Below are 23,244 nucleotides of genomic sequence, written 5' to 3' on the forward strand. Positions count from 1 at the left end.
AGAGGCCAGGAGCAGTGGCTCACATCTATAATCACAGCACTTTGGGAGGCTGAGGCTGGCAGATCGCTTGAGGCTGGGAGTTCGAGAATAGCCTGGCCAGTATGATGAAATCGTCTCTTTATTAAAAGTACAAAAATGTGGCACATGCCTGTAATCCCAGCTGCTTGGGAGACTGAGGCAGGAGAATCGCTTGAACCCAGGAGGCAGGGGTTGCAGTGAGCTGAGATCATGCCACTGCACTCCAACCTCGGTGACAGAGTGAGACTCCGTCTCAAAAAAAAAAAAAAAGTTAGAATGTGAACATAAGCCACGGTTCTCATGTGACAAGCTTTCAATGGAATAATCTTTCTTTCTGTTCTTTTCCAATGGTCAAAAGCACCTTAGTTATAAGCTAATCCAGGAGATCATGTGACTCAATGATGCTATTTTATAATCTGTAAGGAAAAAGAACCAGTAACAATCTGTATTGCTAAGGAGTATGTTGTTCAAGTTTTTTTTTTTTTTTTAATTTTTAGATAAAGTCTCACTCTGTCGCCCAGGCCCGAGTGCAGTGGCATGATCTCGGCTCACTGCAACCTCTGTGTCCTTGATTCAAGCAATTCTCCTATCTCAGCCTCCCAAGTAGCTGGGACTACAGGCGCATGCCACCACACCCAGCTAATTTTTGTATTTTTAGTAGAGACAGGGTTTCACCTTGCTGGTCAGGCTGGTCTCAAACTCCTGACCTTAGGTGATCCACCCACCTTGGCCTCCCAAAGTGCTGAGATTACAGGCGTGAGCCACCGTGCCCGGCCTCAAGTTTTCAGTTGGTTAAAAAAAAAAAAAAATGGCTGAGCCAGGGCTAGGCACAGTGGCTCATGCCTGCTATCCCAGCACTTGGGGAGGTCGAGGTGGGAGGATCACTTGAGCCCAGGAGGTTGAGATCAGACTGGATAATATACTGGGATCTTGTCTCTCCAAAAACATAAAAATTAAAACAAAATGAGATAAAAATGGCTCGAGTGTTAAGCCCCCTTAGTGAGTGGCTGACCAGATCCTCATTTGAAACTGTGATTTTGGCTGGGCACGGTGGCTCATGTCTGTAATCCCAGTACTTTGGGAGGCCAGGCAGGCGAATCACCCGAGGTCAGGAGTTCGAGACCAGCCTGGCCAACATGGTGAAACCCCGTCTCTACTAAAAATACAAAAATTAGCCAGGTGTAGTGGCACATGCCTGTAATCCCAGCTACTCGGGAGGCTGAGGCAGGAGAATCGCTTGATCCCGGGAGGCAGAGGTAGCAGTGAATAGACATTGGGCCACTATATTCCGGCCTGGGAGAAAGAATGAGACTCAGTCTCCAAAAAAAAAAGAAAGAAAGAAACTGGAATTATGACACCAATGTCTAAAAGTTCCAGAAACCAGAAAAAGGTGAAAACATGTGGAGTAGGAAGGTAAACACTGCGGAATAAAGCAAACAGGAATACCTGTTAAGACACAGAAAACAAAAGAATGGTGTAGTAGAAAAGTATCTTTGGGTAAAATATTTTTGTGCCCATCTTTCTCACTTATAACATGAGCGTAATACCTCAACTGATAATGTTATATAGATTAGAAGCACTGTACATAAAAGTTTCTGACATACAATAAAAGCTCAGTAAGTGAGTTCAGTAAATAGCGGCAGCAATTATTATTTTAATTCCTGTATTCATCTTGATTTCTCAATTTCAGCAGAATATCTCTTTAGTAAAATGCACTTGTATTAACTGGTAAATCATTATACCTTCCAGATTCCTTGTACAGAAATTATTAAATAAACATGTACATACACTAACACAGTGTAAGCAGTCAGGAAGTGATGAATCAAACTAATTTTAAGAGAAAAGTACACATTGAAATTACACTCCCACTACGATTACAACTATTCAAGAATATGTATGAATATACATAAAGAACACAAGGGAACGCAGAAAATAAAAATTACGTATGTGTTAAGGTGGTAGAATTTTCAGTTTTACTTATATTTAATAAAACAATTATAATTATGGGCAATACAGTAAAAATAAGAGGGAATAATGAAATCTTTAAAAAAAGGAAAAACAAAATTCAGATCCTTCCATCAAATGCTCTCATTATACCTCAGCCTCTGACTTCATCCCTTGCTACTTTCACTATTGCCCCATAGCAACAGCTAGACTGCATGTGGTCCCTATGTGTCCCTTCTATGTCTCTGCTCATATCTCCGAAATGCAGTGTTCCACCCCAACCTTTCTGCCAGTGTAAATACCACGCTTTTTATATGGCTTGACAATGATTCATTTCCCCCAAGAAATATTTTCTAATTAACCCCACCTTTAATCTTAAAACCTTTCCCACTACTATGATCTGACCTGAAGAATAACTAGAATCACAAGGCACTACAAGTTGTGACTTAAGAGTAATAGTGATTTGGACCTTCTGAATCACAAAATCAAAAGAACATTGGATATTCAGATGGAGCATTCATATAGTTTGACTTTATTGAACTTAAAAAATACTTTCATAGGCTCAGCCTAAATCCTGGTCCTTCTCATTCTAACCTGTTTCATAATGACTAAGTTCCTTAGTCCCTAAATTCTACTACATTGGGGGTTTCTCTGTTACACAGCCTTTAAGCTGAAGAGGAAATAATACAGATGCTCCTCGGCTTACAATGGGGTTATGTCCCAATAAACCCACTGTAAATTGAAAAAAAAATTTTTTTTTTTTTTTCTTTTGTAAGAGACAGGGTCTTGCTCTGTCACCCAGGGTGGGAGTACAGTGGCATGATCATGGCCCACTGCAGCCTCCACTTCCTGGGCTCAAGCGATCCTCTTGAGTAGCTGGACTATGGGCACATGTCATTGTGCCCAGCTAATTTTGTTACCTTATGTAGAGACAGGATCTCATTATGTTGCCTAGGCTGGTCTTGAACTCCTGGATTCAAGTAATCCTCCTGCCTTGGCCTCTGATATGGCTTGGCTGTGTCCCCACCCAAATCTCACCTTCAATTGTAATAATCTGCAAATGTCAAGGGTGGGGCCAAGTGAAGATAACTGAATCACAGGGGTGGTTTCTCCTATTCTGTTCTTGTGGTAGTAAGTCTCAAAAGATCTGATGGTTTTATAAATGAGAGTTCCCCTGCACAAGCTCTCTTGGCTGCCACCATGTAAGACGTGACTTTGCTCTTCCTCTGCCTTCAGCCAAGATCGTGAGGCCTTCCCAGCCAGGTGTAACTGTGAGTCAATTAAACCTCTTTCCTTGATAAACTACCCAGTATCGAGTATGTCTTTATTAGCAGCATGAGAACAGACGAATACAACCTCCTAAAGTGCTGCGATTACAGGCATGTGCAAATTGAAAATATCTTAAGTTGGTAATGCATTTAATATACCTAACCTACTGAACATCAAAGCTTAGCCTAGCCTACCTTAAACATGCTCAGAACATTTATATTAGCCTGCAGTTGGGCAAAGTCATCTAACACAACACCTATTTTATAATGAAGTGTTGAATATCTGATGTAATTTATTAAACACTACACTGAAAGTGAAAAACAAAATGGTTGTATGGGTATACAAAGCACACTTTCTACTGAATGTGTATCACTTTCACACCATCATAAAGTCAGAAAATTGTTAAGCTGAACCATCATAAGTAGGGGACTGTCTGTAATATGATATGTACCAGCAGTCTCTAGCCTTGCCAAGTTTTAGTGGGAGAAGTGAGCCATCAATGAGGTATGAAATGAAAATCATAGGTTAATGAGTCTGAATATATAAATTCAAATATTGGATCTGAAACTTATGTTAGGCAAATTGCTTAACCTAAGACATACATTTTTTTTCAGTAAAACAGAATTAACAATACCTACTTTGTGGAAAAGAAATCAGGATAAAAAAAATCCAATAATATAACTGAACATGTTCAGTAAAATATTCTTCATATGTTATTACAGGTTGAGCATTTCTAATCCAAAAATCCAAAATGCTTCAAAATCTGTACTTTTTTGAGCACTGACATGACACTATAAGAAAATACTCACTGGAGCAGTTTGGATTTTGAATTTTTAGATTAGGGATGCTCAACTAGTTTCTACAGACATTCCAAAATCTGAAAAAAATAAAAATAAAAAACCGAAAACTTTTCTGGTCCTAAGCATTTCAGATAAGGGATACTCAACCTGTAATTATTTTCACAGATGGTTAAATTTTAAATTAAAAAAATCAAGAACCATGGCATCAAGTACTAGTAGAAACAAGACATCAATGTACTAAGCTTCAAAAACCAAAGAATGATTTAGAACTACAGTGCTATGTACATCTTTGATAATACATATTGCATTAGCACATTCCTTTATTTCTACACATTTTAGATATTTTTGGAGATAATATTTTGGAGGTAGTTTGGTTCATAAAATGATTCCTAAGTTTTCAGCATCTATATGTGGCCTTTAAATGTAGGGACTTAAAAGCCTTTGGTAAGACTAAGCTTGCTGGACAAGGTGGCTCCCACCTGTAATCCCAGCACTTTGGGAGGCTGAAGCAGGAGAATGCTTGAGCCCAGGAGCTCAAAACCAGCCTGGGCAATGTGGCAAAACCCCATCTCTACAGAAGATACAAAAATTAGCTGGGCATGTTTGCACCCGCCTTGTAGTCCCAGCTACTCAAGAGGCCGAGGTGGGAGGATCCCTTGAGCCTGGGGAGGTCGAGGCTGTAGTGAGACGTGATGGTGCTACTACACTCCAGTACAGGCGACAGACACCCACCCTGTCTAAAAAAAAAAAAAAAAAAAAAAAAAAAAAAAAGAAAAGAAAGAAAGAAAGAAAACAAACGCCAATAAAAGGACATAACTTTTCTAAGATCAATGAGGAATCAGGAAAAATTTCAAAATCTTAACCATAAACCTATATGACTTTATATGACGTATAATCTTAAATTTCTTGACAATCTTTTTCTCTTACCCAGTTCTCCTTTTAAAAAATATCTTTTGACTTTCATAAAATTGAAACTTTTTTTTTTTTTTTGAGACGGAGTCTCGCTCTGTTGCCCAGGCTGGAGTGCAGTGGCGCGATCTCCACTCACTGCAAGCTCTGCCTCCCGGGTTCACGCCATTCTCCTGCCTCAGCCCCCTGAGTAGCTGGGACTACAGTCACCCACCACCATGCCCAGCTAGTTTTTTGTATTTTTTTAGTAGAGACGGTGTTTCACCGTGTTAGCCAGGATGGTCTCGATCTCCTAACCTCGTGATCCGCCCATCTCGGCCTCCCAAAGTGCTGGGATTACAGGCTTGAGTCACCATGCCCGGCCAAATTGAAACTTTTTATTTAAAAGAGAAGCTGAGTGTATATCCTGTTGGCATTTTTCATCAACACATTATATAACAATCTTCCAAAAGAGTTTATACATTCTAGCTTCATGTTCTACTCCATATCCTACCTCCTTAAGATCCTTAAACTTAAGTCAACTAACAGCTCCAACAATGAAAAGCAGACAAATATTATTAATTAACAAGAAAAGTAAACTTGGGTCTAGAGATGATTCTTGCTAAGTCACCAATAACAAGAAATTTTAAGTTTTATACATTAGAAAGCTTCTGAGTTTACCTTTCTATATAGGTGTGTCAGTTTTTATTCGGCACCAAAGTGAAAGGAGTTATCTGTATAATTTCCCTAGTGCCCTGTCAGGGGTAATGTACTTTTACTGCTGCAAATCTGTTAGAACTCGTTGCTTTTCTTTTATGCTATAACCAACACAGAAATGGCTTTCTAAGTGACACTAACTCCAAGCTCTGCTTTGGTGCCAAATGGAGTTAGTCACTTGCCAACTATGTCTTGAAGTAGTGGCTACAAGGAACATTGAAATAAGGTGGTTTATAAACTCAATCAACCAGAGCAAAGGGCTTTATACTAGCAGGAAAGGGCAGGTAATGTCTTTCCTCAGGTTAAATTGACCTGGTTGTTACGTCAGCTAATCAATCCTAAATACACAGTTCCCAGGTAGGAAACCATTTCATTTGTCATTTATTGAAGGAGGCTCCTCCTGGCTGGGTTCCAAGTCAGCAGGAACTCACAAATCTCTCTCCTGGAACTGTGTTTCCTGGTTTAAGCTTGTTCTGAATGGAATCAGATCCTGTGACTAAGTAATCAGTAAGCTGAACAATCGTGGAGACCAGAGGCTTATCAAAGCAAAGTTGTGATGACCTACTACACTCAGCTCTTTTTTTCTTCTTTTCTTTTTGAGATAGAGTCTCGCCCTATCGCCCAGGCTGGAGTGCAATGGTGCGATCTCAGCTCATTGCAACCTCCACCTCCTGGGTTCTAATGATTCTCCTGCTTCAGCCTCCTGAGTAGCTGGGATTACAGGTGCATGCCACCACACCTGGCTAATTTTTGAATGTTTAGTAGAGATAGGGTTTCACCATGTTGGCCAGGTTGGTCTCAAACTCCTGACCTTGTGATCCGCCTGCCTTGGCCTCCTAAAGTGTTGGGATTCAGGCGTGAGCCATCGTGCCCAGCCAGCTCTTTATTTTCTAAACAAGCCAACAAGTATCTTACATGACAAAAATGCAGTGCAAAGGGCATGGTGCTTCCTCCTAGAGGTTCAGAAAGGGGAAAAATCAGTTACTTAGAAGAATTTCCAGAAGTTTGACCTTAATTTAAGGAGAGTTTGGAGAAATGGTGGGATTTAGATAAATACAGAGGAACAGAAGAGCATTATCAGGCTGGGAAAGTGGCATTAACTAGTAGATGGAAGAGGAAATGTGAATGTTAAGTTTTGAGACAATGAGTAATCTGGCAGGAGCAAAATATGTGTCAAAAAAGAAGACAGCCAGGCACAGTGGCTCATGGCTGTAATCCCAGCACTTAGGGAGGCTGAGACGAGAGGATTGCTTGAGCCCAGGAATTGGAGACTAGCCTGGGCAATATGGCGAAACCCCATCTCTACAAAAATTCAAAAACTAGCCAGGTGTGATGGTACATGCTTGTAGTCCCAGCTACTTGGGAGGCTGAGGGGATGGCTTGAGCCCAGGAGGTGGAGGTTGCAGTGAGCCATGATTGTGCCACTGCACTCCAGCCTGGGTGACAGGGTCAGACCCTGTCTCAAACAAAGAAAAACAGAAGACATGACATTAAATTCCTAGCCATAAAACCTGAAAAGTCAAACTTAGCGTTCAGGACAAGGCATGGGTAGACCACTAGATGAGTTATCTAGCCCCAAAGTAAGTTTTGGTTCTGATGATTTAACTTTTTGGAGGCATTATTTCATTTGAAAACACTTATTAATATATTTTAAGAAATGAATATTCTAGGCCAGGCATGGTGGCTCATGCCTATAATCCCAACACTCTGGGAGGCCAAAGCCAGTGGATCACCTGAGGTTAGGAGTTCGAGACCAGCCTGGCCAATGTGGCAAAACCCCATCTCTATTAAAAATACAAAAATTAGCCGGGCATGGTGGCGCACAGCTGTAATCCCAGCTACTCGGGAGGCTGACACATGAGAATCACTTGAACCTGGGAGACAGAGGTTTCAGTGAGCTGAGACTATACCACTGTACTAGAGCCTGGCCAACAGACTGAGACTCTACCTCAAAAACAAAATTTAAAAAGGTGAATATTCTATAGAACACAGTTTGAAAGACATGAAATAAAAAACAAATCAATAATTAATAAAAGGAAGGCCGGGTGCAGTGGCTCACACCTGTAATCCTAGCACTTTGGGAGGCCAAGGCAGGCAGATCACTTGAGCCCAGAGTTCAAGATTGGCCTGGGCAACAGAGTGAGACCACATCTCTACAAAATATTTTAAAATTAAAAAAAGAGCCAGGTGTGGTAGCATATGCCTGTAGTACCAGCTACTTGGGAGGCTGAGATGAGAGGATTGCTGGAGCCCAGAAAGCTGAGGCTACAGTGAGATGTGATTGTGCCACAGCATTCCAGCCTGGGTGACAGAGCAAGACCCTGTCTCAAAAAATAATAATAAATAAAAAGGCACTTTATTGGAGTGGCATACATTAAAAAGGACGGAAGAAGGTAGGAAAGCAAAGGCAGATTTTTTCTACTTTATAATTTTGTTCAAAAATATCATGTCATTTGTTATAGGACCTTGGTTTAAAAGGAGACTTTAGAGTACATGATCTACTCTATAATTATGTGTCCCTTTCCAAACAATATTAAACTCTGGCTCATTTCTAGAGCATTGTGAGTTTTCTGTACTATTCTCACACTGTGACCAAGAGAAATAGAACAATGCAGAAGGCTAAATATACCATAGGATTTATAAGTCTCTCTCATATGTAGTTAGTCATGAATGAAAGAACTTGGGGAATGGTTGACCATCTTTGTATTTATATATGATCATTTTTATGCTACTGATACCAAATGCAGCTTAACTTACCAGCTCTCCAATTCAGCAAAGGCTTGTTTCATTTTCTTAATGGAAGCATCCATCTCTTCTTTAACTACAACTCGATACCGTGCAAGAGACACTGTGCAGCGCTGGAGGTCTTTCACAGATTTTTCAATATTGGAACCTTGGGGAAAAAAACCCAAAGATTTAAAAAAAAGAATAATAATATAGGTAACTTGAAAGTTGTATCTGAACACCTAAGCCAAATGTCATGTAGACTAAGAATCTTTCCTAAATAACCACCCTCCCCAATGAAAACATGTTTTTATAGATTTTTGGGAAAAAAAGGATCCTGGTCAAGATGGAATAATAAGAATTGGATTTGTCCTTCTATCTTAAACAACTAAAAACATACAAAGACAAAATATATGAAACAATGGTTTTCAGACAATGTGTAACAGGTAGTACTTTTCCCCTGAGACAACAGAAACAAATGAAGTGAGGCCTCTGATTGCTCCAACTTACTGCCTCAATAGTTTCTAGGCTACAATGCAGGGAGGAGAAATCCTAAACTGAGCCTGGTGGACTCCCTGAATTGAAGGGACGAAGTTGGGAATTTGGAGAGGTCAAGATGGCTGAAATTCTAGGGCAGAGTACTGGTGAGGAAAGAGCTACACACATGAGAGAGCTGCATGGAGATGCACAGAGGATTCTGAATGTGGATCAGTCTATGAGGATAAAGAAACTACCCAAGACTAGAAAGAGAACAGGCAAAAAAAAAAAAAAGACTAGGCAGAACAATCCCGAGAGCTCACCAGGCCAGGGACAGTTTGTGCTCACACCGGCCAGAGTGGAAAAACCTCACAATACACGGCAGGCAGAGTAGTTGGAAGGATACTGCCTCAGCAACAGGGCAAAATTAGCTCTCGACTAAAGGCTGCTCTAGTCCCACCTAAAAAAACTTAAAAGAAACAGAAAAATATTACCTATAAGGAAGAGAAAAATCAATCACAGAGGCAGATGCAGAAATGACACAGATGATAGAATTGAGTAGAAAAGGACATCAAACAGCTATTATAATTAGATACTATATGTTCAAGAAGGTAGAGGAAAGCATAAGCATGGTAAGGAGAGACATGGAAGATATCTTAAAAGACTCCAATTGAACTTCTAGAGACAAATAAAACAAAGTCCAAGATGAGAAATATACTGCATAGAATTAACAGCAGAATAGACACTGTTAACAAAAGACGAATACAGTTGAAGACAGCAATTTTACAAACTATCCAAAATGAAATGAAACACACAGAGAAAAGAGACTTTAAAAAAGGCACCAAATTTTCAAAACTCCCTAAGTTACAGGATTTAATAGAATATAAGTCACCATGTGGACATTACAAAATTAAAATGTTCTCTCTATACAGTACACTTCAAAGCACTGTATATATGAGGAAGCCAGCTTTGTAGAAAAGGATGGACTGCATTTACCTACTCAACACATTTTAACCAATTTCCAAAAGTTCTATTTACCTTTCTATATTCACCAATCCCCAAATTACATATATAATTGATTGCTGGAAACATGGATCTAAAAAGTTTGTAACTATGCCACGATATGTATTTTCAATTTTTTAATTTAAATTCTTCCTCATCTCAACTTGGTATTTTTTTAAGAATCTACCTAAAAGCTTTCAAGCCTTATGTACATATATATATATATATATACTTTTTAATTTTTGCTTGATTGGATAGTCTCAAACTTGCTCATCTACAGCAGGCTGAGGGCTACTAGAACAATGAAAAAGGGGAGTTTACCTAATTAAAATTTGGCTCATGTGCAATAAATAATTCCATAAGAGCTATTGATTACAAGTGTCCTTTACATTTCTGTTTCATTTGTTTAGTGGAGTGGACCACTATGCTTAGATGTATGAAACTCAGAAATAGGAAACACAGTCTATTATCTCTGTTTGCTGAATTATTGGCTATTTAAGTGATTATTGTAGTTCTTTTTTAAGCAAAGAGCTACCACTGGTCAATGCCACATACTTAAGAGAAAATGATCTTACTTAAAGCTAGAGTCTGTCAGAGGACTCTAGCTCAGTAAGAGCACGAAGTTATGAAGAGGAGTGAAAATATTTCTTTAAAATGTCAATGTCGGCTGGGTGCAGTGGCTCATGCCTATAATCCCAGCACTTTGGGAGGCCGAGTCAGGCAGATCATGAGGTCAGGAGATTGAGACCATCCTGGCTAACACGGTGAAACCCCGTCTCTACTAAAAATACAAATTAGCCAGGCATGGTGGCACTTGCCTGTAGTCCCAAGTACTCGGGAGGCAGAGGGAGGAGAATGACATGAACCCAGCAGACAAAACTGCAGTGAGATCGCGCCACTGCACTCCAGCCTGGGCTATGGAGCAAGACTCAGTCTCAGGGGGATTAAAAAAAAGTCAATGTCAGAGAATGTAGAGCTTTTACTTGTTGCGTCAACCAGGAGATAAAAATGACAGAAATAGCACAAAAATGTTGCAATAAAGCAAATAAAGAAACAGGTTAACATTAGCAGGTAAGTCATCCTGGCAGTACAGTTTGACTTTAATTTACAAAACGGGTCATCATAATTAGATTGTATGGCATTTAAACTACTATTCAGATTCCAACTGTGTACACAAAGGTAGGGGAAGGGCTGAGTAGTCAGTCACTGTCAGCAAAATGGAAAAAGTATTAACTGATGCCCTTCTGAAACCTTATTTATGGGAACAGAGGTAATTTGCCCTCTTTAGCCAAAAACACAGATTTTCTCTCACAGGTGGGTCTCTGACTTACTTAGCTTTTTATTGGTGGAGAGGGGAACATCTTCCATCTCCATAGCTGAAAACTGAGTTTCTGTGGTAGGTCTTGAGAGAGATTTGGCAGCATTCCTGGCTTGTTGAGAATTCTGAATACAGTGCATAGTCAAAGACTTGGTCTCAAAATCAGAGACACCATTCTGCAGCATGGATCCTGTCCAAGAAAGAGTATAGTACTTTAGAGCACAATTTAGGAGTAAACCAATCATTCTTAAGTACACAAAGAAAACAGGTAAAAATGTTTGAGGCAAAACCATGCCTCTTAAAAGACTGTACATAAAATCAACTGAAACGATAGAATAAAGATCAGAATCAGCTGGGTATGGCTATTGGCAGCTTCTGGCTTAGCCTTAAGTTCGGAATGAAGAGAGGAGTCTGTGGCAACACATAGATAGGGAGCTCAATCCCTGTGGCTCTCCGGCTTCTTTGTAGCTTGGTAGTTTCTCCGTAACTCTGGCACAAGGAATCAAAGAAGGTCAGTATCACCAACTTCTGCAAAACTCCATGTTAAGAAAAAAAGTTTTATACTCTCTCAAGGAAAGAAGAATTTAAAAAGCTTTAGGGGGCAGGCATGGTGGCTCACACCAGTAATCCCAGTTATTCAGGAAGCTGAGGCAGGAGGATCACTTGAGCCCAGGAGTTTAAGACCAGCTTGGGCAACATAGAGAGACCGGGTCTCTCAAAACAAACAAACAAAAAATAACGTTCTAGGGGATAGAAGTGTAATAGGAAGAGTTAGGAAATGAGAGAGAAGCTAGTTCAGAAAAAATGGAAACCACTGGCTATTGTTGGTTTGAGTCAGTGCAATGTTTTTCTCTAAGTCTTTTTTTGTGTATATGTGTATACTAATCAATAAAAGAACACCTAAACAGCACAGCATAAATCTTACATTGGCATTACACTTCTAAAGCCAGGAGCAGCAGGGCAGGGGAACTGGATTAACAAGTAATTTTTAAAAAGAGAAATTTCCAGCATCTTACTAACCCTCAAAAAAATGGTTAACAAAGAAAGGTACAAGATATGTGAATTTACAACTAACACTAATCTTAATTCTTCACTAGAAAACAAATGTGAGACTATAAAAACCAACAGCCTAGCTCTCACAAAAGCTGGAATTATCATTATTATATATTTCTCATTGTGTTGGGTCTTAGAATAATATCAACATCATCATCTTTCTTAATAAGTCCACAATTTTTAAAAAACAACTTAAAGTCACCTTCTATAGTCTCTAAATACTGAGGTATTTCTCTGCTATTAACCCACTTATGCCAGAAGCTGCAATTTTTTGAATTTTTGCATGAGTGGAAAAATCAGATCTTGACGATGACTTTGAGCAGTAGGATATGAATAATTCCATTATTGGAACACTAAGGTTCAAGAGTTAAAATATAATGGAACAAGAATTGTATTTTTTCAGCTGGGCGTGGTGGCTCACGCCTGTAATCCCAGCACTTTGGAAGGCTGAGGCGGGTGGATCACGCAGTCAGGAGATCAAGACCATCCTGGCTAACATGGTGAAACCCCGTCTCTACTAAAAAAATACAAAAGATTAGCCAGGCGTGGTGGTGGGCACCTGTAGTCCCAGCTACTCGGGAGGCTGAGGCAGGAGAATGGCGTGAACCTGGGAGGCGGAGCTTGCAGTGAGCTAAAATCGCGCCACTGCACTTCAGCCTGGGCGACAGAGTGAGATTCTGTCTCAAAAAAAAAAAAAATGGTATTTTTTCTAGGCCTTTGATAATTATAGAATGTGACTCAGACAAAAAGTAACAAAAACTAAAAAGTAAAAAGACTAATCAGCAAGCACTGGATAAAAAAAAGACTAACTAGATTTAATTCATCATTTTCTCAATGAGGAGACCCCTGTTTTTCAACTGAACACAACTTTTTCAAACTCTGTTAATAAACTCACCCGTTCTATCCGGCGTATCTAGCATGGCAGACTCGGGATCCTCTAATTCTCTGGCATCTACTGAAAGTGTCTCCAAACCTTCACTGAGTGAGTCCACAGACTCACTGTCATTGATGGCACCATTGACATGGTAGCCATTCATACCACCTTTTTCTGAGGAAGGCGCAGACTCTTCCTCTTGAATGGAAACTGATTTGCTAGAATCTGGGATGCTGTTACTCGGTTCTGCGGCAGGTTTCGGTTTGTTTTTCTTCTTTTTGTTCTAAAGTTATTAAGAATTTGAAAAAGAGAAGAAAAGAAAAAAACAGATTCCCCCACAACCTAGAGCGGTAACTCTAGCTACCCAAAGGTAACCAATGTTACCAATTTCTTGTATGTTCTTTCAGAAATTTAACATTTTCACGTATGCTGAACTATTGCCTAAAATAAAATTTTACTATGTAAAATCCTATACTTTAGATAAACTCAAACACATAAATATAAAACATTTATTCATGACGAAACCCACCTTAAACAAAATCAAAAGATAAATTACAAAATGCAAAAAAAAGTGCAGCTTATATTCAAAAAGCTAAATATATAGAGTTCTCAGAAAAAGCAAAATAATCCCATAGAAAAAAATAGTATAAGCTGTAAGCATATGGAATGATATGCAACCTCGGTCTAATAAGAGATATACAAATTAAAACTGCACTGCAATGATCATTTTTCATCTATTAGTTTAGCAAAGGTCAAAAAGTATGTTAACACTGTAGAACTGATAAGGTTGATGGTATAGAGAAACAGCCATTTTCTTGTATTAATCCTGGGAGTGTAAAGTGGTACTCTCCAAGACAAATTTAGTAATGCTGATCAAAATTACAAATGCATATACTCTTTGACTAGCAATTCTACTTCTAGGAATTTATTCAAGATGAGAATAACACATATGCAAAGTGATTTCTATATATACACAAGGTTATTCATTGCAGTATCACTATTAACACACGGGATTAGAAACAACCCAAATGTTGGTTAATAGGGGACTGCTTAAATAAATTGTGGCACATCCAAACAGTAGGATGACTATGTATCCATAAAAACAAGAAAGCTCTTTATATATTGAGCCATGGAATAAGCTCCGAGATATATTACATGAAAACAGGAAGCAGGTAAAGAGGAGAATAGTCTTATTTACTTATATATGCATAAAATATCTTGAAAGATTTATAAGAAATTGAAAATACTGTTTGCCTTGGGGGTGGAGAACCAAATGGCTGGGGAACAGGGAAGGGATAAAGTGTTTCAGTGTCTTGGCTGGGTGCAGTGGCTCACGCCTGTAATCCCAACACTTTGGGAGGCCAAGGCAGGCGAATCACCTAAGGTCAGGAGTTCGAGACCAGCCTGGCCAATATGATGAAAACCCATCTCTAATAAAATATGCAAAAATCAGTCAGATGTGGTGGCACATGCCTGTAATCCCATCTATTCGGGAGGCTGAGGCAGGAGAATTGCTTAAACCTGGGAGGTGGAGGGTGCAGTGAGCTGAGCTTATACCACTGCACTCCAGCCTGGGCAACAGAGTGACACTCCATCTCAAAAAAAATATACATATATATGTTTCAGTGTATTAACTCTTGTAGTTTTGAATTTTGAGCCACGTGAGTACATTACATAGGCAAATAGTAAACTTAAAATAAACAAACAAAAGTCCTTTACCTTTTGTTTTGTCAAACTCGTAGCTCCCCTGGCAACACCTAATTCTATTCCTTTTTTTTTTTTTTTTGAGAAGGAGTCTCGCTCTGTCACCCAAGCTGGAGTGTAGTGGCCGGATCTCAGCTCACTGCAAGCTCCGCCTCCCGGGTTCACGCCATTCTCCTGCCTCGGCCTCCCGAGTAGCTGGGATTACAGGCATGTGCCACCATGCCAGGCTAATTTTTTTGTATTTTTAGTAGAGATGGGGTTTCACCATGTTGCCCAGGCTGGTTTCAAACTCCTGACCTCCAGTGATCCACCCGCCTTGACCTCCCAAAATGTTGGGATTACAGGCGTGAGCCGCCCTGCTCGGTCTCATCTTTCTTTTTCTTACTTTCCCTCATGTGAACTGGCTATGTTTTCATATCATTGGGTCATGTATATCATAACTATCCCACTCAGAGTCACATTCTATTGGACTAATCTCAACAGTTAAGTGGACTGGACTGGATTTATGCATTTGGGACTGCTAAACTGAAGCCATATTTCTTTCTCCAAATTTTAAGGAATGTCTGTGTCTCTTAACACACATCCTCTTCCAGTTCCATGCACATCTTATATCATTAATAACTTATAATCCTGGGCTAATACATTAAGAAACTGGTGTTGGCTGGGTGCGGTGACTCATGCCTGTAATTCCAGCACTTTGGGAGGCTGAGGTGGGCAGATCACTTGGAGTCAGGCGTTCAACACCCGCCCAGCCAAAATGGTGAAACCCTGTCTCTACTAAAAAAATACAAATATTGGCCGGGCGCGGTGGTTCAAGCCTGTAATCCCAGAACTTTGGGAGGCCGAGACGGGCGGATCACGAGGTCAGGAGATCGAGACCATCCTGGCTAACACGGTGAAACCCCATCTCTACTAAAAAAATAAAAAAAACTAGGCGGGCGCCTGTAGTCCCAGCTACTCGGGAGGCTGAGGCAGCGTAAACCCGGGAGGTGGAGCTTGCAGTGAGCTGAGATCTGGTCACTGCACTCCAGCCCGGGCGACAGAGTGAGTCTCTGTCTCAAAAAAAAAAAAAACAAAACAGAAATACAAATATTAGCCAGGCTCGGTGGCACACACCTATAGTCCTGTCCTACGTAGGAGGCTGAGGCATGAGAATTGCTTGAACCCAGGAGGTGGAGGCTGCAGTGAGCCGAGATCGCGCCACTGCACTCCAGCGTGGGTGACAGAGCAAAAAAAAAAACCTAAACTGGTGTTTTCCAGGATACTCACAGTTATCTATGTAGGTTGAAAGCAGCGCAAAGAAGCTAAACAAATATTCAAAACTACAGGTATGATGAGCTTCAGGAGAATCTGTGCAGTATTAGGTAACCCTTGGAAAAAATTCTCAAGGGTCACTGATGCCAAGCCTGGTTTTTGTTCAAGACCTGACAGGACTCCTAAAAAGTGATGTAAGAGTCATCAAGGGCCGGGCGCGGTGGCTCAAGCCTGTAATCTCAGCACTTTGGGAGGCCGAGACGGGCGGATCACGAGGTCAGGAGATCGAGACCATCCTGGCTAACATGGTGAAACCCCGTCTCTACTAAAAAAATACAAAAAAAAAAAAAAAAAAAAAGAGTCATCAAGAAAGCATTTCAGAACTCCAGCACTGACTTAATAAAGAAAAGAACACCCTAAACTGATTTCACAGAGATACTTGATTAAAATCCATACTTTAAGCATTTCCTAAAGGGGTTACCTTTATGGTGCACAGCTGTGGGAAGAATTTTGAGACCAGCTGGTATCCTTTGGGAAAAGCATCTGATTTTATTTTATTTTATTTTATTTTTTTTTTTGAGACGGAGTCTCGCTCTGTCGCCCAGGCTGGAGTGCAGTGGCCGGCTCTCAGCTCACTGCAAGCTCCGCCTCCCGGGTTCACGCCATTCTCCTGTCTCAGCCTCCCGAGTAGCTGGGACTACAGGCGCCCGCCTCGTCGCCCGGCTAGTTTTTTGTATTTTTTAGTAGAGACGGGGTTTCACCATGTTAGCCAGGATGGTCTCGATCTCCTGACCTCGTGATCCACCCGTCTCGGCCTCCCAAAGTGCTGGGATTACAGGCTTGAGCCACCGCGCCCGGCCAAGCATCTGATTTTAAGTCAATAAGGAGAAAGGGAACGAGAACTAATATGTTAGGCATTGTATTATGTACTTGTATTTATTAGAGCTATCTTCCTATTTTAGAGATGAGCAAACTAAGGCACACAAATGTTAAGCAATATCAGTCACAATGCCAGTAGATAGTGGAACAGGGTAGGAATCCAATTCTGACAGACCCCATAGTCTGAGTGCCTTCTACCTCCCAAAGTGGAACATCAGACCCCTCTGCAAGGCACCTAATAGTTTTTTTGTTTTTTGTTTTTTGAGATCGGGTCTCATCATGTTGCCCAGGCTGGTCTTGAACTCCTGGGCTCAAGTGATCCTCCCACCTCAGCCTCCCAAAGTGCTAGGATTACAGGCATGAACAACTGTGCTTGGCCAGCACCTAATAGCTTTATGTCAAAGTTCATTAATATCAGCACTACAACCCAGTTTTCTGACCAAAAATCTGAACTGTTTTAACTGATTTATGATATGAATATGGTTGAAAACCACTCAATTGGATTGCTTTCTCTTGCTTTCCTTGATTTGCTCTCTTTTTCACCCCTGTCTAGTAACTGCACCACAGCAAAGTCATTCTGTTTCCTGCCTTAAATCACACGGAGAGGACTGTGCGGTACTCTGTGAGACACAGCTATGTTTCAATGTCAAATCATACATATATATTATATATATATATATATATTTTTTTTTTTTTTTTTTTTTGAGATGGAGTCTCACTCTGTCACCCAGGCTAGAGTGCAGTGGCCAGATCTCAGCTCACTGCAAGCTCTGCCTCCCAGGTTTACGCCATTCTCCTGCCTCAGCCTCCCGAGTAGCTGGGACTACAGGCGCCCGCCACCTCGCCTGGCTAGTTTTTTGTATTTTTTTTGTTTTTAGTAGAGACAGGGTTTCACTGTGTTAGCCAGGATGGTCTCGATCTCATGACCTCATGATCCGCCCGTCTCGGCCTCCCAAAGTGCTGGGATTACAGGCTTGAGCCACTGCGCCCGGCCATTTTTTTTTTTTTTGAGATGAAGTCTTACTGTCACCCAGGCTGGAGTGCAGTGGCCCGATCTCAGCTCACTGCAACTTGGCTATATTGTTTTGGAGAGAGCTGCACATCACCCAAACACTAACATTATTTTTTTAAAAATGAAGATAAAGAAAAACCTTATAGTATTCAAACCTGTGTATCCTATACTGGCAGACTTAGGAAAATAAAAACAGGGAGACCTAACCTGATGTTGTTATTCAAAGATGTAATAACTTTAGATAGCTTTTCTCCAACAGGTTACGTGCCTCCTGGGTTCAAGTTATTCTCCTGCCTCACCCTCCTGAGTAACTGGGATTACAGGCACGTGCCACCACACCTAATTTTTTCTAGTTTTTAGTAGAGATGGGACTTCACCATGTTGGCTAGGCTGGTCTTGAACTCCTGATCTCAAGTGATCCACCTGCTTTGGCCTCCCAAAGTGCTGGGATTACAGGTGTGAGCCACTGCACCTGGCCAATGATGTTTTTTAACCAGGTAAACTGAAGATATGTATGTAAACCTTTTCTTTCAAATATTTTTGCAGCGCCTAAATTTTAAGAAATAATATAAACATCATGTTTTTAAATGTAATTCATTTTACCTTTTTCTTGCCTGTTACTGTCCATTCTTTGAGTACTTCACTGGCACTACCTGTAAGAGAAACCAGTTACAGATTTTGTCTCCTACCACACACACAGTAGTAAAGCAGGAGTCAGTGTCCTCCCATTTTGTAATTGCTGGAGAATTTACAAAGCTCCTAACAGGAAAAATTAAGGATCGGGTCTAGAGTAATATAATGAGATAATCATGCCATGCTTCCCTTTTGGAATACCTGCCTACTTAGACCCTCCTCTTCAAGTAATTTCCTCAGTAAGTTCTTCTAAGAAGAGACTAATGTAGCTGGGCCATTTTGAAGATTTTATCTATACATCTCATACCAAATACAAAGGGGATGGCACACTGGTTTTAGCCAAGTGTGCCATCCTTTCCCCTCCAGTTACACACCACCTTGGCTATATTGTTTTGGAGACAGCTGCACATTACCCAAACACTAACATTATTTTTTAAGAAGATGAAAATAAAGAAAAACCTTATGGTATTCAAACCTGTGTATCCTATGCTGGCAGACTCAGGAAAACAAAAACAGGGAGACCTAACCTGATGTTGTTATTCAAAGATGCAATAGCTTCAGATAGTTTTTCTCCAACAGGTTACATGGAAGGAAGTTCACTTGCCACGGCCAAACTAATGATATTAGAATCTGCAAGACAATACTGAGTCCCTGAATTTGCCATCTGTTGGTGAGCCACTGAATCACTACTTTGTTATTAAGAGTCTCTTAAATTCTTATTCAACCCAACTCCAATCAAGTCCCTTATACCACCGGCCACATGATTTCCTCTTAAATGCCATTAGAGAACATTTAGCGCAAAACGATGGAATTTTCTCAGCTTGTCTCTTACTATAGACACCACATAGCTTATTTCAGCTTCTAGGGCTGAAAGAGGTATTGTCAAATGTCACGGTATGTTATGTGTTCATGGGGTCTGCTATATCATCTATGAATTACTGGATTGCTGAGTGTTATAAAAGTCTGAAGCAAATTCTATTTGAGCAAATATAAATTTATTTTTAAAACTAAGTCAGGATTACCTTCCATGAATGCTTGTACTGTTTTGTCCACACAGTTATCAAAGTGCTGCAAAACCAGGATGATTTCATTGTTGCTCTTATTGGGAACTATTGCACGTACCGCATTTATCTGGAAAAGATGACGGGGTCATTTAATTCTAACATTTAGTAGGTCACTAGGCAGCTGAGGCCTATACAGAGAATAACGAAAAGAGTGATATTTCATTTTTAACAATATGTATCACTCTTTAGCATCAGCGACAGTACATACAACCATCTCACTGGGAATTATTAATAGATGAGTGATACCAGCATGTGAAAAATTAATTTCAAAACTTAGAAATGCAGAACATTGCTAGAAATAGAAGTTATATGCTAGATTTCATATAAAGAAAAGGTGGTTTAATTTCGGTATCAGGTATTAATGTAGCATCAACATTTCCTCATTTTTAGCATACTGTAAAGATGGAAAGTTAAATGAACTAGCAACAAAAACAACTTAGATTTTTGTGTAAGATTTTTTGAAATATATTTTACCTTGTATCGTTTAATTGTAAAATAAAGACAATTTATACAAATTTAAATTATAAACTATTTCAGGCATATAAAACATAATTAACACGCACTGCATGACACTGAGTTTACTAAAACAAAATAAATACAATTGAAGCCCCCACGAACACCTAATAAGTCCTATTTCCCTTCTTCGTCTCACTAGAGATTTCTACCCTGAACTTGGTATTATTTCCATACGTGCTTTTGCATTTTTATGATATGTGCATATCCATAGGTAATATACACTATTATTTTGCATTACATAAATACATAAATATTATATCATATGTATTTATCTTCAATTTGTATTTTTCACATGGCATTATTTTTTTAGATTTTTTCCATGTTGATAAATGCATCTCTTATTTATTTATTTTGAGACAGTCTCACTCTGTCACCCAGGCTGGAGTGCAGTGGCATGATCTCAGCTATCTGCAACCTCCACCTCCCCGGTTCAAGCGATTCTTGCGCCCCAGCCTCCTGAGTAGCCAGGATTACAGGCATGCACCATCATGCCCAGTTAATTTTTGTATTTTTAGTAGAGATGGGGTTTTGCTGTTAGCCAGGCTGGTCTCAAACTCTTGGCCTCAAGTGATCTACCTGCCTCCGCCTCCCAAAGTGCTGGGATTACAGGCCTTGAGCCACTATACCTGGCCTGTATTTCATATTTTTTGAGACTAAAAATATACGGCCGGGTACGCTGGCTAATGTCTGTAATCCCCAGCACTTTGGGGAGGCCGAGGCGAGTGGATCACAAGATCAGGAGTTCGAGACCAGCCTGACCAACACGGAGAAACCGTGTCTCTACAAAAATTAGCTGGGCATGGCGGTGCACGCCTGTAATCCCAGATACTCAGGAGGTTGAGGCAGGAGAATCGCTTGAACCTGGGAGGTGGAAGTTGCAGTGAGCCGAGATAGCACCATTGCACTCCAGCCTAGGCAACAGAGTAAGGCTCCATCTCAATTAAAAAAAAAAAAAAAAAAAGGCCAGGCGCAGTGGCTCATGCCTGTAATCCCAGCACTTTGGGAGACCCAGGCGGGTGGATCATGAGGTCAGGAGTTCGAGATCAGCCTGGCAAACATGGTGAAACCCCGTCTCTACTAAAAATACAAAAGTTAGCTGGGTGTGGTGGCGCGCACCTGTAATCCCAGCTACTCTGGAGGCTGAGGCAGGAGAACTGCTTGAAACCAGAAGGCAGAGGTTGCCATGAGCCAAGATTGTGCCACTGCACTCCAACTGGGCGAAAGAGCAAAACTCGGTCTCAAAAAAAAAAAAAAAAAGAAAGAAAAAAATACACACACACACACACACACACACGCATACAAAATTTACAATAATTGTATATTTTGTTTTCATGTTTATATATCCATTTTATATCCAGCAACCTTGATGAACTCTTATTAGTCCTATTAATTTGTTGCTTTCTTGGATTTTCTATGTAGATAACTGTATTGCCTATAAAAAACAGAAGGGGTTTCATGTGTTTTTTGAGACAGGGTCTCACTGTGTCACTCAGGCTGCAGTGCAGTAGTGCATTCATAGCTCACTGCAATACTTAACTTCTGGGCTCAAGCAATGCTCCCACCTCAGCCTCCTGAATAGCTGGGACTACAGGCAGGTGCCACCAGGCCTGGCTACAAATATTTTTTGTAGAGATGGGGGTCCCCTTATGTTGCCCAGGCTGGTCTTGAACTCCTGGCCTCAAGTGATCATCCTGCCTCAGCCTCCCAAAGTGCTGGGATCACAGGCGTGAGTCACTGCCCCTGGCCAAATAACAGCAGTTTTTTTCTGCCTTTCCAATTCTTACAATTTTTATTTCTTGTCTTACTGCAGAATGCAAAATTAATTATTTCTCAAAGAAGCTCTGGTTCCTTTTAATAGTTAGAAACCAGTATCTAGGAGGGGCCAGCAGCGGTGGCTCACACCTGTAATCCCAACACTTTGGGCAGCAGAGGTGGGCAGATGCTGAGGTGGGTGGATCAAGTGGTCAGAAGATCGAGATCATCCTGGCTAACACTGTGAAACCCCGTCTCTCCTAAAAATACAAACAAATTAGCCGGGTGTGGTGGTGGACACCTGTAGTCCCAGCTACTTGGGAGGCTGAGGCAGGAGAGTGGCGTGAACCTGGGAGGCGGAGCTTGCACTGAGTCGAGATCACGCCACTGAACTCCAGCTTAGGTGACGGAGTAAGACTCCGACTCCGTCTCAAAAAGAAAAAAAAAAAGACAAACCAGTATCTAGGAGCTCGGTGTGCTTATTGCTATTGTGGAGTCATTGTTTTTAGACTCTTTCGTAGATCAATCTAGGAGATTTTTTTTGTAAAATAATGAGCTCACATTGACATCTTCAATTCAAATGTACTATTAAAAGATCTTTTCTCATCTTATTTTAAACATGTATCTCTTCTCTCTTAACCAAAAGTTCTAATTCCTAAAAACGTTATTCACTGATTTGCTTTATTTTATAATACTCAAAATAATAACAACCCTACAATATAATATTACCATTATATTACTAATGATAAAACCATTGGATAAAATTTAAGATTTACAATTCTTTTTACCCTTTAAATGTATCTATCTAAACCCACATAGTAAGAACATTGTGTTCAAAAGTCAGTGGGGCCAGGCGCGGTGGCTCATGCTTATAATCCCAGCACTTTGGGAGGCTGAGGCAAGCAGATCACTCGAGTGAGGTCAGGAGTTCAAGACCAGCCTGTCCAACATGGTGAAACCCTGTCTCTACTAAAAATACAAAAATTAGCCAGGTGTGGTGGTGCACGTCTCTAATCCCGGCTACCTGGGAGGGTGCGACAGAATTGCTTGAACCTGGGAGGCAGAGGTTGCAGTGAGCCAAGATCTCACCACTAGACTCCAACCCTGACAGACCTCCGCCTCCAACCTCCGCCTCCATTAAAAAAAAGAAAAAGAAAAAAAAGTCAGTGGGCAGATTTATTCTACTTTACCCTTTTCCTGAAGGTGAAATATATATATATATATTTTTGAGACGGAGTCTCGCTCTGTCGCCCAGGCTGGAGTGCAGTGGCCGGATCTCAGCTCACTGCAAGCTCCGCCTCCTGGGTTTACGCCATTCTCCTGCCTCAGCCTCCCGAGTAGCTGGG

At 40.6% G+C, this 23,244-nt stretch overlaps 1 protein-coding gene across 9 annotated transcripts in view; it reads right to left on the bottom strand.

Moving 5' to 3' along the window:
• The window catches only part of SPATS2 (spermatogenesis associated serine rich 2), a 172,112-nt gene that overhangs the window by 20,181 nt on the left and 128,687 nt on the right, over window positions 1-23,244 (bottom strand). For all 9 annotated transcript variants that reach the window (XM_033222200.1, XM_033222193.1, XM_033222201.1 and 6 more), the window contains 5 exons: window positions 19,589-19,697; window positions 18,537-18,586; window positions 13,106-13,367; window positions 11,171-11,347; window positions 8,394-8,529 (listed from right to left, as the gene is read on the bottom strand). In XM_033222200.1, the coding sequence (XP_033078091.1) occupies window positions 8,394-8,529; window positions 11,171-11,347; window positions 13,106-13,367; window positions 18,537-18,586; window positions 19,589-19,697 (734 nt within the window). The remainder of the gene's footprint in view (window positions 1-8,393; window positions 8,530-11,170; window positions 11,348-13,105; window positions 13,368-18,536; window positions 18,587-19,588; window positions 19,698-23,244) is intronic.

Source organism: Trachypithecus francoisi, unplaced genomic scaffold (assembly GCF_009764315.1).
Source record: "Trachypithecus francoisi isolate TF-2019V2 unplaced genomic scaffold, Tfra_2.0 Lachesis_group11, whole genome shotgun sequence".
Taxonomy (NCBI): domain Eukaryota; kingdom Metazoa; phylum Chordata; class Mammalia; order Primates; family Cercopithecidae; genus Trachypithecus; species Trachypithecus francoisi.